Raw genomic sequence first — 16,563 nt, 5'->3', positions numbered from 1 at the left:
ACCCCTGTCATACACTTTCTATGGGCTCCCCCGCCACCACCCATGTCCAAATGGATACTCAACATCTCCCACTTACCTGAGAGACATTGTGTGATTCATCAAGAGCAAGGACATGTTGATATGGTAAGTGTAATGACTTGTACATGTATGTTATAATATGTAATTATGTTTGGAGAACCAGCCAGCCAATCACTAATGGGCGGTACAGCTAATTGAAACGCATTGTGGTTGGTGACTGTACAGGTAGCGGGTTGGGCTCCAAATAGGTTATGTATAAATTACCAGTACCCAGGGGGAATGTTGTCTTTCTCTCTCCTGCTACCTCTGTATTATACTGTGGGTGGAAATACTGTTCTCTCAAGAGTGTGCAGATATGGGATATGACTGAACAATAGCCAGAGTTACGTCTGGTCCATATAATAAAGTTGAGTAACAACAAAGAAGTGTGGACATTATATCGTTAGTCAGGTAATATGATGAGGCAGGCTTCTGTTAATCCAGTCTAAGCACTGGTCCTTGAGTTAAAAAAGGCATACAATCACAAAGAAACCCTCTTGTCCTTTGCCCATTTCTTCAGAATCCTCTTGAGGTATTCAACCTCAGGGCTCCCTGTGTCCCTCAGCAAACGCAACACTTCTTTCAAGCGCTCACTGAGGAAAGACAGACGCACGCACGCACGCACGCACGCACGCACACACACACACACACACACACACAGTTCTTAAAACAGTACATTAGAAACATTGTCCTTGGTTCTGACATTTGTTCTTTTGGTTATTTGTCGGTGAACTAATTATGATTTGCAGTGTATGGAGTTTGTGCGTTTGGTACTCTGCTGTAGTAAACAGAAGAATGGCGTACTGTACCTTGATTCTCTTCCAGCTAAAATGAGTTGAAAGACTCCCACACAGGCCCCTCGTTTCCCCTCCCAGTACTCTGGTGTAGGGTCCAGTCTTTCCAGAACGCTAAAAGCTTTTGCTGCATAGTAAAACTGCCCCATCTGTGGAAGGGGGGGACATGTTTGCCTATTAAGACATTCCCAAAATAGGTAGGGGTTCATATGGTTACGTGGTTAAGCTCACATCTTCAACCCCCCCCCAAAAAAATACACTTACAAATGACACTTTTTAGGCATTTTGTAGCTCGTACCCAGAGTAACTTACTAAAGCCCAAGTTCAGTTTAATAATAACAACGATATGCTGCAGCAACAATCTGAGCATGCCTAAGTAATAACTTTGATCAAGACAACAAAGTGAATAAGGCTGCTGCAGAAGATGACGAGAGACATCAGTCAATCTTGATTGATGGGGTGAGGTCACAGGTCATTCAACAGCTCAAGGGCCAGGAGGGAAAAGAGTCTGGGCCAGCTGGAATGTCAGTGAGGAATTGCTGACTTATTTTGGATGTTCCTTTTATTTTTTTAAATGTTTTTTATCCCACGATTTTTGCAACCCATTTTTCTCACCCGGTGACTACCTACCCTGTAGTCCTGGTTTCCGCTCTCCCCCTGCCGCGCCAGGGGACATTGGGGAGCACCCGGCTGGCTAGGGGGAGGTAGTATAGAAACCAGGACTACTGCATGTTTTTGTGTGAGGGCCTATGCACAAGGAGACACGGGGAGAACATGCAAACTCACCACAGAAAGGCCCTATCGCCAACCCCACCTAGGGTGTGGGTGCTGATGACGCGGGTGGAGGAACACGCCCCCAGCGCCCACAGCTTCCCCCGGTGGGAATTGAACCCAGGACCTTCTGGCTGTGAGGCGAAGTGCTAACCACTGCACCACCGTGCCCCTCGGATGTTCCTTTTAGGCAGGGTTTTTAACTATACATTGTCAAGTTGGTGATCAAGTAATTAAAACTTATTCTACATTTCTTCTTGTGAATCCCACTGGATAAAAGCATCATGTAAACATGCTATACCTTGTAACAGTCATTAGCTATAAGTTGCAGGAGGCTGAAAGACTCAGCTGAGGTCTCCATCTTCAGATAATGCTCCCAGGCAAGCTGAGCTTTGCCATTCATTATGTCTGAAACAACAGGCATATTGTCCATGTAAAAGAATAAACAACACAAAATAATAATAATAGTTTAAAATAATAATAATAGTTTCTTATCAAGGTAGTTCTTCCAACCCAAAAGTTGATCATTCCTCACTTTCAAGAAAATCGGCCTATCTGTTCTCAACTTATATTGCTAACAAACAAACCTACAATAAACAGACAGGAGGACCAATTAAAGTGCCTTGCCACCCATTGAATGACAGATTTGCCCATGACCTTACCAATCTTTAAAATCTATTAAACAATTTTAACAGATGTACTTTGAGACAAATAGTAAATAACAGATCTACCAAATATGCTATTTGCCCCATTTTCAAATTGTTTTGAGAATGTTTGACCCCCCCTCCAAAAGAAATACAAAAAGAACAAGCACACAAGGGTTAATGTGGTTAAAGGTCAAATTAATTAAATTACAACAATATAAAGGAATACTAACGTACAGCTGCGTACCAGCCAGCTCTGGTACACGTAGTCACCCTTGATAGAGTCATTCTGAATGAGCAGGAAGGCCTAGGAGGTAGTGAAATGATACACATAAGAATGGATTCGTATAAAGAATCTCTATCTTCTATTAACTGTGAGGGGATAAGTTCATGACTGGTACCTCCTCAGCCTCTGCGTAGTTGCCAATGGCAGCTTTTGCTTGACCATAGTTGTAATTGAAGACGTCGTCATTGGGGAAGTACTTCTGAGGACAGGAAAGTCAGAGAAACAGGACTACTGTTGATTAATAATAAATAAATAAAAAGACAGTCTAATGAGGACATGTGCAGTCAATACATGTTGGCCAGTCTAACGACTAGGCCAGCTTAGTGGCCTTGTGGTCAGAGAGTCCGCCCTGAGACTGGGAGGTCGGAGGTTCAATCCCTGGCCGTCACCTAAAAAGACTATAAAAATGATACCCGATGCATCTGTGCTCGGCACTCAGCATCAAGGGTTGGTTGGAGTCCCTGTGACTTACAGCACTAGCGTCATGTCCAGGGGGTGTAATTTTACATCAAGCTTCCTCACTCTATTGAAAAAGGAGATAGGCTCCTGACCTATGGGACACATAATATGTGTCCTATAGATCATGACTTCAGTGATCTCCATACAACAACTCCATATTTGGGCAACATGTGGGGGGAAATATAGACAAGCGCTGTTATGGACAGCTGACCCCTTTGGTACCATGCCGTAAACATTTTGTGACTCCTGTCAAAAGTGGAGAGGCATGGATTCCAAACCCATCGTCCCCAGAAAATACAATCCTGAACATGAACCTTTTCTCACATAATGCCTCCACACAAACATTTCATCTGAATTTAGGCCTGGCTTGATCTGTTCATGTAATGCATTGTGGGTGTGATACTGCCGGTTCATGAGCTGCTACTTCTTGGCGTAAATGCACAGGATAAATAAACACATAATGACAACTTAAGTATACTACTGGTATATAAACAGCATAGCAAATGCTGAACATAGTCTCCACAGCCACCATGAGACTCTCCATGTACAGTAGGTCACACTGGTACTGGTATCACTTTATGTACCGTATGTCTGAGACTGTGAATACACACCTTGCCATCACTATGTATATATGACTGTGAATGTATACATATAGCAATAGTTATATCGCTATATTCTTATTCCTTATTCCCACACATATCTGCTGCTAAGGAATGTCTCTTATTTGCACAAGGGAATGAAGGACACTGCCTTATTTGTATTTAATTATAATATAATTAAATGTTCTCATATTATGAGAACACATTGTTAGATTGAACATTTGATATAGTTTTTCTTTTTCTTTTCTTTTCTTTTTTTACTTGATAACTTCTTTTTTTTTGATTATCTATTTTATAACTGCAATTGTTGGATAGTTTGGCCCACTCCTTTACACCTGTAAACATGCTGTGATGTGACAATAAACGTGAAGCTGTCACTCAAAAGACAGGCAATAAAAGTCACAGACACATTGTAAAACAGATAAGACACAAGAAGATCTGTTAACAGTAAACCTTTTACCTTTATAGAGTTGAGGTAAAGGAGAACATCGTCAAACTGGCGAAGCAGAAAGAAGTAGGAGGCTAAACACTGTCTGCCAGGAATGGTATCTGTTTCACAAAGAAACACACAAGGTGAGAGTCACTCAGACTGACAGTGCTACTTCTGTATGGATTCTTTATAGTTATTGTAATCCATGATGCGATGGTCTGCGCTTGAAAATAGCCAATCTACAAGTAACAAACGTATTGCTGTGCAATGCTTTGTGAGCTTGTACATCTGCTATTTTCGGATTAAATGAGGATGGTTATGGTTATGAGATATGTACCCTGGGTAGAGGATGAGATGGGTGGTGCGGCAGGAGAAAAGAGGGTGTCACACTCACCACATTCACTGGGTGATGAACCAACAGCTTGGAAAAGCTGCTGAGCCATTTTGAGATGATCACCCTGCCACGTTAAAGAGAACATTATTAAATGTTGTATAGCAAATTATACAAAACTACTTTTGATAAAATGTGTTAAAAAACTAAACATTCAAATCTGTGCAGTGGAAAACAATCTTCCAAGAAATAATGATAATATTCTGATATAATATCATGATCAATGTAAAATGTTCTCTGTTTTATAAATATGTTGTACTAATCAGGTTTATGTGTTATCTATCATGCACACATTTTGTTATTGATAGCTAGTCTATTGTGATCTGTATGTCGATGTTGAATGACAGCTGATCTATATAATGATGATGTCCGCTACCTGTCATATTCAGTGGTCCTGATAAAGCCACATTAAGCTGAAAAGCATTGGTCACATGGGCGTTTTTTAACCTCTGCCAAGTAAGCCATATATGCTAAAATAGTTTTTTTGTTTTTCAACTGAACAGTGTGCCATTAGTCAACTTGGCATATGTTTTTGAGCGGTGCTCCTGGAAGGAGCTAAGCTCCAACATCTGGTTTTGTCCGGCCTACATCTGGCTTAGTGGGATGCTTAATGAAATTAACTCATAAATAGCTAACTATCACCACTCACTTCACACTAGGTGTGATTTTTCTACAAAGGAAAGCAAAGTTGTTTAACAAACATTTTCTTTTTAAGTAAGTTTTACTTTGTTAAAAATTGACTACATTTGGTGAAAGATTAAACTGAAACACAACATAGCAACAAAGCTGTACAATTGTGCCAGTTTAAAATGTCGAGTTTTGAGTTGAGATTTCAAAGCTGACAGGATAGTAGCTGTCCAGTGGGGTACAGTTAGTGTTCCATTGTTGGATGTTGGCAGGGACAGAGCAGGACCTCAGATGGTTGGGGGTGTACACGTGTACGTGATCTGCCAGATAAGATGGAGCCAGGACATTTAGAGATTTATACACCCGTTCCCAGTTGGCAAGAACTTCTACCTATTAATCCTTGATTTTATTGGGAGCCAATGTGAAGACTGTTTTTGCTATATTTAGAAAAGAAAGTAGAGAGACAGGATACTGAAGTAGGAAGAGGGGGAAGCACATGCTAAGGTCTCCAGCTGGAATCAAACCTGGGACATTGTGATGTTGACTCACTGTCCAGGTCACTAGTACCAGTGCACCCCAACCAGTTATGGTTTTTGCGAATTGGTGTGATGTTCCCAAGCAGAGAACTTGCATACCATGGCCACGAACAACAACAAGGATGGAAGAAAACTCCACAACATCCAAAACATTCAACCAGTGCACCAACTTACTGAAGCAGTGTCTTGTCCCAGTACTGCATTCACCACCGCCTTCAAAATGTATTCCTGAGAGAACAGAAAGAATTCAAGTACGGAGGTACAGTATGAAGAGGAGATGTTCTTCACAACGTAAATGTCCATGGAGCTTATTGCTAAAACTGAACTGACACTGACATGGAGAGGGGGGATAGAAAGGAACACGCACACCACACACTTACTGGGCGCTGAGCTGTATTAAAACTAACACTGCCCTGAACCAGAGAGAGAGAGAAAGAGAGCAGAAGATAGAATGTGTGTGAGAGAGTGAGAGAATATGAGAGGGAGAGAATGGAGGGAAGGGGAGGAGGAGGAGTGTGTTAGTACACAAATGCTCACCACATGTCAACATTATTGTGTACGTGTATGTTGGATAAGGATTAATGGAGAAGAAGGAAGTTGAAGGGGAGAGCACAAGTATCATCTTAAATCCTGACGCATGGGATTGTGGGAAGCCACGAAGAACATGGAAGGGGAAGTAACAAACATGAGAAGGGAATGATGATTCTACCTGTGGTACGCTGAGTTCTAAGTCTTTGATCAGGTTATATGCTTCCTGGACTTCATCTGAGAAAAGCAGACACATTACCTGTAATCTATTAGCATCACCTGCACACCAAACACGTTTAAAGAAATCTAATAATCATGTGCTCCACTCAGTCATCTATGACATACAGTATCTATGAAGTGTGACAAATTGGAGCAAGCTAGGTTTCATTTCATCCCAATCGTCTTCCATTATAGTCCAAAAGGTCCACACACACACACACACACACACACACACACACACACACACACACACACACACACACACACACACACACACACACACACTGACCCACTTGACTTATAGGCAAAAAGGACACCACTAACACAAGATTAGCCTTGTATTGCAGCATGAGAGCATTATACACTCACCTTGTCTGAGATGATAGATGACGAGGTTGAGCCGAGCCTCAGGTATAACGTCTATCAAAGCAGGAAACGCTTGCAAAGCTCCCTCCCCACCGCGAAACACAACCTGAAAACCCCAGACATCAGCATCATCATAAATCATAACATCATGACGTCACATTTCCACATTGGAAACTACGACTACTACTGGTCTTAGGCAGATAACATTCTCAAAGTCAGTATTAAATATGATTCCGATCATTCAGATCATTCTTACAAAGACACATCATACAGTATGTTAATAAATTAATACATTTGCAAGCAAAATAATAATGACTACAAATACTGCATGGTGGTTGTATGACACTGACAAAAATTTTGCCATTTATATCCGTGTCTGTCCACTCTCACGATATAGAATATTTAGTGAAGAATTTTTTAGTTTTGTGAGGTTACATTGCTACAACAAGCAGCTACCTCTATGTAATAATGATAGTGATACACTCTACTCTGTGATGGGTTGACCCTAGTTCTCCGTATTTAAGGAACTCAGCCAGGCACTAACCCTTTTAACAGTTGGGAGGTCACATTGACCTAGAGTATACCTTTTGTATCAACTTTTAATCAGTTCATCTTTTGAGTCCAAGTGGACTTTTTACCAAATGTCATGAATCTCATACCATTCCAGAGACATTGTCTTCACAGGGTTTGGATGTACATAGTGTACATAGATAATATGTACCTATGTATGGACGGATGAATAACTCAAAGAGTGGAACCAGCAAAAGCTATTTGTGTATGGAGAGTCAGCTGTCATTAAGTGAGATGCTGCTAATTGACTAAACTCTACAAACCAGTCAGTAATGGTGCCTCAGTCTTACCAGGTTGTGTTGGATTAACTCCTTGGCAAATTCGAAGGAGGAAGAGGATATGTTCATCAGGTTCTTCAGCTCGGCCTAAGAGGGATTAAAAAATAATCAGATCGAACATCTCAAATAGCTCATAATACTAAAGTGACTAAAGTGAATGTTTACGTATACATAAAGAGTAACCTCTGCTGCTTTCCCATTGAAGAGCCTGAAGTGGTTGCAGGCGTTGAGGTTGAGGGCGATGGTAGACTGTGGGAAGTTCTGCAGGTAGACCGCCAACACCTGCTGGGAGACATCGTAGTAGTCCAGTTTGTAGTAGCAAAGAGCCACGTACACATTCAGGGCCAGGTATTCTCTGAAGCAGACAAAAACAGCATAAATTAACTCAGGTGTTTTGAACAAGCTAACACCACTCTGCACATTTTCCATTAACAAGAATCCATTATACTTATACTATACTTAACTTTCTGTTGTCTAACTATCCTTTTCAACGTAATCTTTCAACATGGTCTGTATTATGCCAAATTCCAACTCTCAAAACAAGGACATACTGTATGTGGGAATGAATGTGACATTGAACATAATTTTCCCTGTGTAATAACATTGACTGTATTTATGTATCCATCATATCACAGTTAAAATTCCTATTTATAGTTAAATATTTTACACCATGCAGTAAACTAAAATTAGTGGTAGCGTGACATGGGGAAGGAAATGAAAAAGTAAAAGACATAATACCATCCACAAAAGAGAATAGCAAGCAACCCAAAACACTGTATACAGTGTACAGAGCTATATATACAGTACAGCATACAATATACCAATGTGCTACTGCAAATGGAAGCAAATACGTGCAGATCTAGACAGATGCGTAAACATGCACAATGTACAAGTACTTACAAATGTAAGCCATGTACAACATGGAAACAGTATATACTGTTACTGTATAATAATGCTATACTAGAGTAAATAAACATATAATCTAAAGTATGAGAGAATATACAAACATTGAAATATATATAAAGTAAATAAAGAATAAAGTAATAAAGAATGTAATGTTGAGATATACAAGTGTGCCACTATGTGTAGATCTGTACAGTTCAATTCAGATTTTCCATCTCGCCTGAGAATCAGGCATTTTGTTAACCACGTAAGTTAAGTCCACTTATAGGAACACCAGTGTAAATGTGGTAAACATACATTTTTAATCAAAATAAACTAATAATTCATCTTAGACAAGCCAACCATGGCTGTATGATCTTTTGTCTTAATGTCTTGTCACACAGCCTCACCTGTTCTGCAGCAGAATGCGCTGGTAGATGTCGATGGCCTCCTGGTAATGGGAGCGCATGTAGTGTATGGAAGCCAGGCTCAGCTGGTCTTCAGTCACATCCTCCAGGTTCTGGTGGAATGACATCAGCTTCTTCTCATCATTGAACTGAGAACCAGGAAAAGAGCCTTAATACAATGCTACTGTTCTGTATGTATGTGCTCTAGTCTGGGGATTCTACATTGTCAGGCTCAATCCGGGATTGATTTGAACATGTAAACTAGAAATGTGTGGTTGCCGTGACACGAGTCACGAGGAATCCACTGGGAAATGAATTCCGTCTTACCATATTATCTTATATTGTAATGTCAAGTGAAGCATGAACAAAATCTTATGCAGCCCAACCCCAGATAACATTACTCAGAGGGTTTGCAAAACACAGGTTCACTTTGCTAAGAAGTGTGATAGTATTCACATTATATATTCATGAGCAGTTTGATTAGTGTATATTTTGTAATACATGCTATTTGAGCGTTGCTAAACACATGTTTTAGGCCTACTGAATAGTTTTAAAATAATAGTTGGCACTTATACCAAGAGCTGATTCAATGACCAAGAGACTAATGTAATCATTTTGGTGATGAAGCGACCCGTTTGACCCACTGAGTGGGCCTTAAGGCTGACCTTGTGCGACAGGTGGAACAGTAGTCTGTTCTGCAGATGACTTTTAGGGGCTGTAAAAAGACAAAGGTAATGTCAATGTGTGAGCTCAAGAGGAGATATTGTGTTTACGTGGATTATTCATGAGTGAATGTGTAAGTGTGGAGTAATGTGAGAGGTCAGGATGGATGGGTGTGAGCTGTGAGGTACCCTTGAGTGCTGCCTCCTCAGCTTCCTTGTAATGGCCCAGTAGGAACAGGGTGCAGGCAAGGTAAACCCAAACCTCTGAATTGCATTCTGGCTTCATTGTCAGGGCTTTGTACACCTATGGAAGTAATTATTTCATGCAAAAGCATAGGATGAATTTCACTTAATTGCTCCTAATGTTATGTGTATTTAGAACCTTCATGGTGCATGAAATAGGCTTTTTGACAGTTTCAGACCTCCATAGCTCTTCTGTAATCCCACAGGTGGAAAGCACAGTAGCCCAGCCACAGGTTTGCATCCACTGCTTTCTCACCTAGATCATGCTGAAACTATTCATAGGAATGCATTATAAATATATTTTAAATCACTCGTTTTAAAGTGAGAAAATCCCCTTAGCATTTTCCAATCCCTCAGTGAATTTACAAAAACACATAACTTCAATTCACTGTGGGTGGCATTACCTCCAACAATGTAATTGCTCCGAGATAGTCCCTTTTGGTGAGAAAATCTTCTACAAGAGGTGACTTTTTCCCCTTGGGTTTATTTACTGGCGTGGCATCCTCAGTAGCTGGTTTTATCCTAGACAAATTCTGAAACATGACCACGAAAATCTGACAATCATTTTTTAAAGAATTTTGTTTAGCTGAAGTTGTAGTGAAGTTGTAAGCATTATTTAGCATAGCCTGTGTATTATCCAAAAGTTAATTCATTTATCTTACCATGGTAGCAGCGTCAACCTCGATTTAGTTAAATTAACAAGCATAAACACTCGGCCAGTAAAACGTTACACGGAGTCTGGAATAAAGTTAAGTAACGGCCGACAGCCGTTCATTCCAAAAAAGCTCAGTTGTCACTTTGGGTCTGGTTGCTAAGCAACAGTGTCTCCTGCTGGACAACTTTGTACAAGAAACCAGGAACTCTTAATACTAGTTCCGCTTGAGTATTTTGGTTAATGTCTGTACTGAACCATATACAAATCAAACACAGTAAGAACATTTTACAATTTAAAAAAATACTAAAATTAAATATCCTGGCCAAATACAGCAAAACATAGTTTCATTATTATAATTTTTTTATTTGTACTTATTAATTTTATTATTTCTTTTTACTATTACTTTGTAACATGTTTCTAGAATTATGAACTGTTTATCAAGTCTATTTCCATATACATTCTTGTTTTTAGTCTTTTTCACTTTCTTTTCTTTTTGATGAAAAAATAATCTGAACACTCTTATAACTAATCAATGTCTTAATTCATGAATAAGTAGGATAGGCATTCACAAGCTTTCAGCTTCAGCCTATTCCCTTTGATCACCTGTAACAATGATTATATGAATGTATGACCTGTATGAAAATATGTGATGATCAAATAAACTAAACTACCACAAATAAATCGTCATTTTATACCAGTCATTATCCCTTTCAAGAAAAATAAATCCCTAAACCCAACCTGGGACATATAGTTTCAAAAATCTAAATTAAGGTTGTATAATCATAGCTGTTAGACAAACCTTGCATGTCAATATTGAAATGTTTAGTAACTTAATGTCCCATTGTCAAGGTCACATGATATTTGGCAAAAATTGCTTTAACTTTAATAGCATTTTAAGTAAAAGTAGTTGTGTGCGGGTTTTAGGCATATTGAACCAAATATGAAAAGTATTTAGACTACTACAGTGGAACGGGTTAGTGAAATGTTAACGTTTGACACAAGATTTACACTGGCGATATTGTACTTGTTTAGTTGGTACATGGTTCTCAAACCTTTACATTTCAAGGTCTTCCCTCAACTCTGACAGTTTACATTTGGACTTGTAAGGGTCAATTTAGACCCCCCTAAAGGAACCTAGAGTCCCTGGAATACACTTCGGGATTTGGGAGCCTTGTCCCTAAAACAATATGAAATTGGGAGCTTTCTGGACCTGAAACTATACATTTATGTAAATAATCCAGGTAGTTCAAAGCTACCGATATTTAGCTGAAAAACAAAATTTTCTGAGGTCTTTGGTTCACAGCAAATCAACAGAAACAAGTCACAAGTCAGTCTGTAAAAAGCTGTTTTATTGTTGTCGCCAAGGTCAGTGATCCAAGTGATCTAAGACCAGTCAGCAGTGGCTCCGCCCCAGTCAGATGCCTGGGCAGTGGGGGCAGCAGACCAGTCCTCAGTGGCAGGCTGGGCACTCCAGTCCTCTGCAAGATAACGGAATAATTCAAATATATATTAAGACACTTGAGCTCCATTTTACACTTCATTGTAGAATGCTGTCATGCGGAAAAACATGCCAATATACAAGCCCACAACATGTCGTTGTGAGCTTGTACATCAGCTACTTTAAAAGGTTTAACTGAAAAACTCACCAGAGAAGCCTTCACCTGCAGCCGGCTTGGCAGGAGCTGCGGCGGCAGCAGCAGCACTAGTCGCTATAAGGAGACAGGATACTTTGTGGTTTAGCAAAGGCTGAACCCAAGTAACAGGTTATAAATTCCAACCTATCAGTAGATATCAAATGTGTTCTTACCAGCAGGGAACTGCTGGATGGGCACAGATGGAACAGCCACGCCCTCAGACCAGTCGGTCACCTCAGGCTGAGTGAACTCAGCAGCTGGGGCGGTCCACTCTCCCTGGAACTCCTCCTTGCCCACAGCCTTCTCAGCTGCAGCCTGCTCCTCCTTCTCAATCTGCAAGGAACGGTGATATTTATGAAATGTGACAAGGAATGCAAAAACATCTGTAATACACAGGGCCAAATAAACAGGTCATTATAGACTGGACTATAAATCCAGTGTCATTTCAATCTCACCTCTTCAGGATCCCTGTAGAAGTAGAGATCAGGCATGACCTCCCAGGGGTGCTCCCTGGAGATGGTACCCCTGAACCTCAGCACTTCCCTGGCCAGCATCCACCACATGAGACCCACAGAGTGGTGACCCTGGAACACAAACCATTCGTTATGAGATGTTGCACAAAACCCATTGCCAGTCATTACAAGCATTGATGGGGCCTTAAACATGTTCAAATGAATCCACAAACAAACACATAAAGTATTAAGATATAGAACAGAAACAGATTGTTCGCAAGGCCTATGTACCCACTTCCCAAGGAGATCCAGAGAGATGGGGAAACAAGAAGGCCTTGCGTATACTGTAGCACACATTCTGCACCCAGCACTGCACTGATGAGACAGCACCGGGCTCTAACTGTGTGCAAGATGTCCTGTCCTTGCCACTAAACCTTGACCATAAAAGACGACTAAAAACCTCTTATCCATTCACATGACATCACATTTAAGAACAGATTTGTAAATCAATCCATCTCACCTTGTTGTTACAGGGGATGGCAATATCCACATATCTGAGTGGAGAGTCTGTGTTGCACAGAGCAATGGTGGGGATGTTGACGTAGGAGGCCTCAGTCAGTGGCTGATGGTCAACACGAGGATCCGTCACGATCAGAAGGCGGGGCTCCCTGAAGGCAGCCTGGATCTGATTGGTGAAGGTTCCAGGGGTGAAACGACCTTGGAAGGTGCTGGCACCGGTAGCCGAGGCAAACTTCAGGACTGCTCTCTAAAGACCAAGGGGAAGTTACAGAAACAATGCAAATACGTTATTTTCAAACTTGAGTTACTACTGGCCAATACACTATTTATACTTAGTCACCTGCCAGTGTTATGCACCGGAAATAAGCGATCTACAAGTTCATAACATGTTGCGATGTGAGCTTTTAGTTCAGCTACTGTATTCTCAGCACCCAACCAAGCACAAATCAAGCCTTAATGTGACACAGGTTGTTAGTAACCCCAGTCACAGGACATCAGCCCTCGTGGCGTAAGAAAACCCGGCCGAATCACTGTAGCACACTTCCGACACCTAAACACCGACATCAGTGGCAGGTTTTAATAATGTGCATTGAAACAATATAAATAAACAAACATTGTTAAGAGCATTATTCAGCTAATAAAACGATTCTACCCATTGTATATCTCTTTGAGTCTTCACTTGTAAAAAAATATAATGAAAAAAGAACACCAGGTAAAATGGATACTTTTAACCACAAACCGTATAGTCACATTGCATCGCATTTTACCCTATTCCATGTGGTTAAAAATAATGTTTATACCTGTCCAGTGTTTCTTGAGGAGATGACGCACACATCAGCTGGGTTCTCGATGGCAACGATGGCCCTGGCGGCCAACAGCAGCTTCTCCCAGGTCTTCCTCAGGTTGATGATGTACACACCTGGAGACGGAGGAACAATGTGAGCCGCACACTTCAGCAGGACACATCGAATGTGTTCCTTATAGGAAATTAGCCCAGATGTTTTATGGTTTTGAGGGGCTTTTCATTTAATATTTTAATCTTTATATGTATTTTTGTATGTCACTTCACCCCAAGTACTTAAATGTGCCTCTGTGAGCTACTCTACAGATTGAATAAGTCCCAACAACACTGACCATCGGTTTTTCTCTTATAGACGTACTGCTCCATCTGGAAGTCCATGTTGGTACATCCCAGGTGGGTGGATGCTGCGAGGAATTTCAGCACATCCTCCTCCTTCATCTGAAGGACATCCAGACCTCCGGACATCGTGACCGCTTTCCCTGCGTTACGAGTTAGATGGGAAAACTGGAAGAGAGGACAAGAAAACATCACCATCTACATGTCGGTAGCAAATCCATAGGTGACACTAAGCTTAAATCAATAAAGTAGTTTATTGCAAAGATTCTCAAACTTGGTTTCAAGGACCTCCATTTTGGTAGGTATTCGGCCCACAGACCAACATTACTCTCACCCCATTTTTGTACCCTCAGGATGGTCAAGTCCATTTGGTCCCCAGCTACTAATAATTTAGCTGGGAACAATGTGGGGTCTCCCAACCCCATTTTCTGAGAACTAGTGTAATTTTATTGTTGCCATTTTGCCAACAGCTATTTAGGAACACTTCAGGGTCAATAAGTTTGGCCACAACACTAAAAGGCCCCCAACAGAACTTTTTGGTGAGTTCCTTTTAGGCCGGGTGTTTTGACTGCAATTGAGTTGTGCTGTACTACTTTTGTTGTGACTGTACTTGTGCTGATCTACATTTGTCTAATAAAATATTCAATCAAATCACTGGCTACGAGAAAGGCGTCTATGATTAACATTAAGCCGCGCGCTTCTAAGAGCGGGGCGCATGTCCGCAGCTATCAGATAGCTACCTACATTAGCTTCTACTTTTATTGGTAAATTGGCGTAATTTGAACAGTTGCTTTAAAACATGTACGTGTATGATATAACGAGTTGAATTTCCTGTGCTTATCTGACTTTTTTGGGTGAAATGTGAATGCTTTTACACGTAAAAAGTCCACTTTTTTACTCACCACGAGACAACGCCGTATGGATTTCTGGGCACTCGGTGTGAAAAGAACGACGGGAGGAAATGACGTTGCATTTATACCAAGGCACGGTGGGAGGAAATGACGTTTAAATAGCAAGTGCCTGTCATTCTGGCATGTGGTCAGCAGAGGGCACTGTTGTCTCACATTCACAGTTTTTTGTTTTATTGATGAAGGTAACCAGAGGTCGGACGGGAATCCCATATTAAGACAATGGGGAGATAGGGATGGAAAGACCATATTAAGACAATGCTGAGACGCTGACTTCTCGGTTAAAGAGTGGCCTGTGTTGCAACGTTATTTGCCAGAGATAGTGGGTCTGTGTTAAGGTCACAATATGTACACAGTGACACAGCGTTATATCGAGAAATATATTTAAATAAATTGTTGAAGAGAATTTAATTAACTGTAAACTGCATAAGTAAAGCTGGGTGCCAATAAGCCATGGGATGGGAGGGCCTCGTGGCACCCTGAGCTTTGAAAGACATAAGGAAAGAACAGAGGAACATGCTTTAGCTATTAAGTAGGCTGTTCCTGCTTGGTGTTGACCTAACGGTTATTTGGGATAAGGTCGAGGACATTATGGGGGACATTGAGTCTTACAAATAAAGTTAATGGAGGGAACTGGGCGATGTGTCAACTGAAATAACATGTTATTTCCATTTCAGGCCTACTGTTGATTTTTCAGGTACAAAAGTGTGTGTAACTAACTGTGTCACCACCATAATCATAAATAATGTAGGCTGTATTCTGGTATTCTTGTGACTTCAGAGAGCACACACAATTTGATATAACTTGTATCAACCTTTCTTCTATTAGACTATGAAGTATGAATTAACATGTAGGCTACATGTTCATCCTGTGATTTTCTTATGTGAACTGCTAATAAAGTATTCAATCAATTAATCAATGTCATGCCAGAGGGGAGGATCATTTAAGCATATGTCACAATTAATGTTGTGTGGTTCAAATTGATCAAAACGAATCAACTAGCCTTCTTTGTGCTAAATTTAGAATACTACACAGAAAGGTAGTCCTACAAACCGAATAATTTGCTAAATGAACCCCCATTGTTAGGATGGAAAAAAATAGCCTAGGTTAATATAGGCCAAGGTTTTCCATATTATATGTAATAAAAAAGTAAGTATGGCATGTCTTTTTAGGCTAATTATCTATTTCAAGACAAGAGGTACTAGGTCTAGAACATACTTTAATCTTGATATGAGCTTTTCTCAACAGTGTGCTCAGCTCCTATTTGATGTCATGTCACCACTCCCCCTCTGCTTGCTTATCTGATGTCTCAGTACTGATAAGCCATATGTGCCTGACAGTCCAATGAATTGACTGTTACGTATTTTGTATCTCTTGGAAATAGCTCAATGCCATTCAAACAGCAAGCAGTAATTTTGCCAGAGACAAAATAGGCCTACTGTAAAATACAGTTAAAAGCAATGTATCCTACAAACGATCAGAGGGAATAAACTCCTGATGTAGAAGAC

The 16,563-nt window shown here is 40.6% G+C and overlaps 2 protein-coding genes across 2 annotated transcripts; both read right to left on the bottom strand.

The window, feature by feature from the left end:
* Nucleotides 1-538: 538 nt before the first annotated feature.
* LOC308283979 (intraflagellar transport protein 56-like) lies at nt 539-9,801 on the bottom strand (the record flags this gene model as incomplete). Its single annotated transcript, XM_080724496.1, has 15 exons — nt 9,696-9,801; nt 9,507-9,559; nt 8,848-8,993; nt 7,739-7,910; nt 7,568-7,642; nt 6,711-6,813; nt 6,304-6,359; nt 5,769-5,822; nt 4,435-4,498; nt 4,071-4,159; nt 2,668-2,751; nt 2,504-2,573; nt 1,924-2,030; nt 867-1,000; nt 539-650 (listed from the first exon to the last, which is right to left on the bottom strand). The coding sequence occupies exons 1-15, from the start codon at nt 9,790-9,792 to the stop codon at nt 539-541; spliced, it is 1,416 nt and encodes a 471-aa protein (XP_080580622.1). The 5' UTR covers nt 9,793-9,801.
* Nucleotides 9,802-11,732: 1,931 nt separating this feature from the next.
* LOC308283976 (small ribosomal subunit protein uS2) lies at nt 11,733-15,104 on the bottom strand. The gene is made up of 8 exons (XM_080724490.1): nt 15,050-15,104; nt 14,144-14,315; nt 13,810-13,928; nt 13,011-13,256; nt 12,494-12,622; nt 12,212-12,371; nt 12,051-12,113; nt 11,733-11,882 (listed from the first exon to the last, which is right to left on the bottom strand). The coding sequence occupies exons 2-8, from the start codon at nt 14,274-14,276 to the stop codon at nt 11,788-11,790; spliced, it is 945 nt and encodes a 314-aa protein (XP_080580616.1). The 5' UTR covers nt 14,277-14,315; nt 15,050-15,104; the 3' UTR covers nt 11,733-11,787.
* Nucleotides 15,105-16,563: the final 1,459 nt, after the last annotated feature.

This window comes from Nannobrachium achirus (genome assembly GCF_963921795.1).
Source record: "Nannobrachium achirus genome assembly, chromosome: 4".
NCBI lineage: Eukaryota > Metazoa > Chordata > Actinopteri > Myctophiformes > Myctophidae > Nannobrachium > Nannobrachium achirus.
The sequence above is the reverse complement of the archived record's forward strand: the minus strand, read 5'-3'. Positions and strand labels throughout refer to the sequence as shown.

Coding starts and splice junctions, on each gene's coding strand:
- LOC308283976 (XM_080724490.1), bottom strand. CDS start 14,276: ATGTCCGGAGGTCTGGATGTCCTTCAGATGAAGGAGGAGGATGTGCTG. Junction 13,257..13,809: donor CCTCAAGAAACACTGGACAG/GTATAAACATTA, acceptor CTTGGTCTTTAG/AGAGCAGTCCTGAAGTTTGC. Junction 12,372..12,493: donor TCTACAGGGATCCTGAAGAG/GTGAGATTGAAA, acceptor CGTTCCTTGCAG/ATTGAGAAGGAGGAGCAGGC.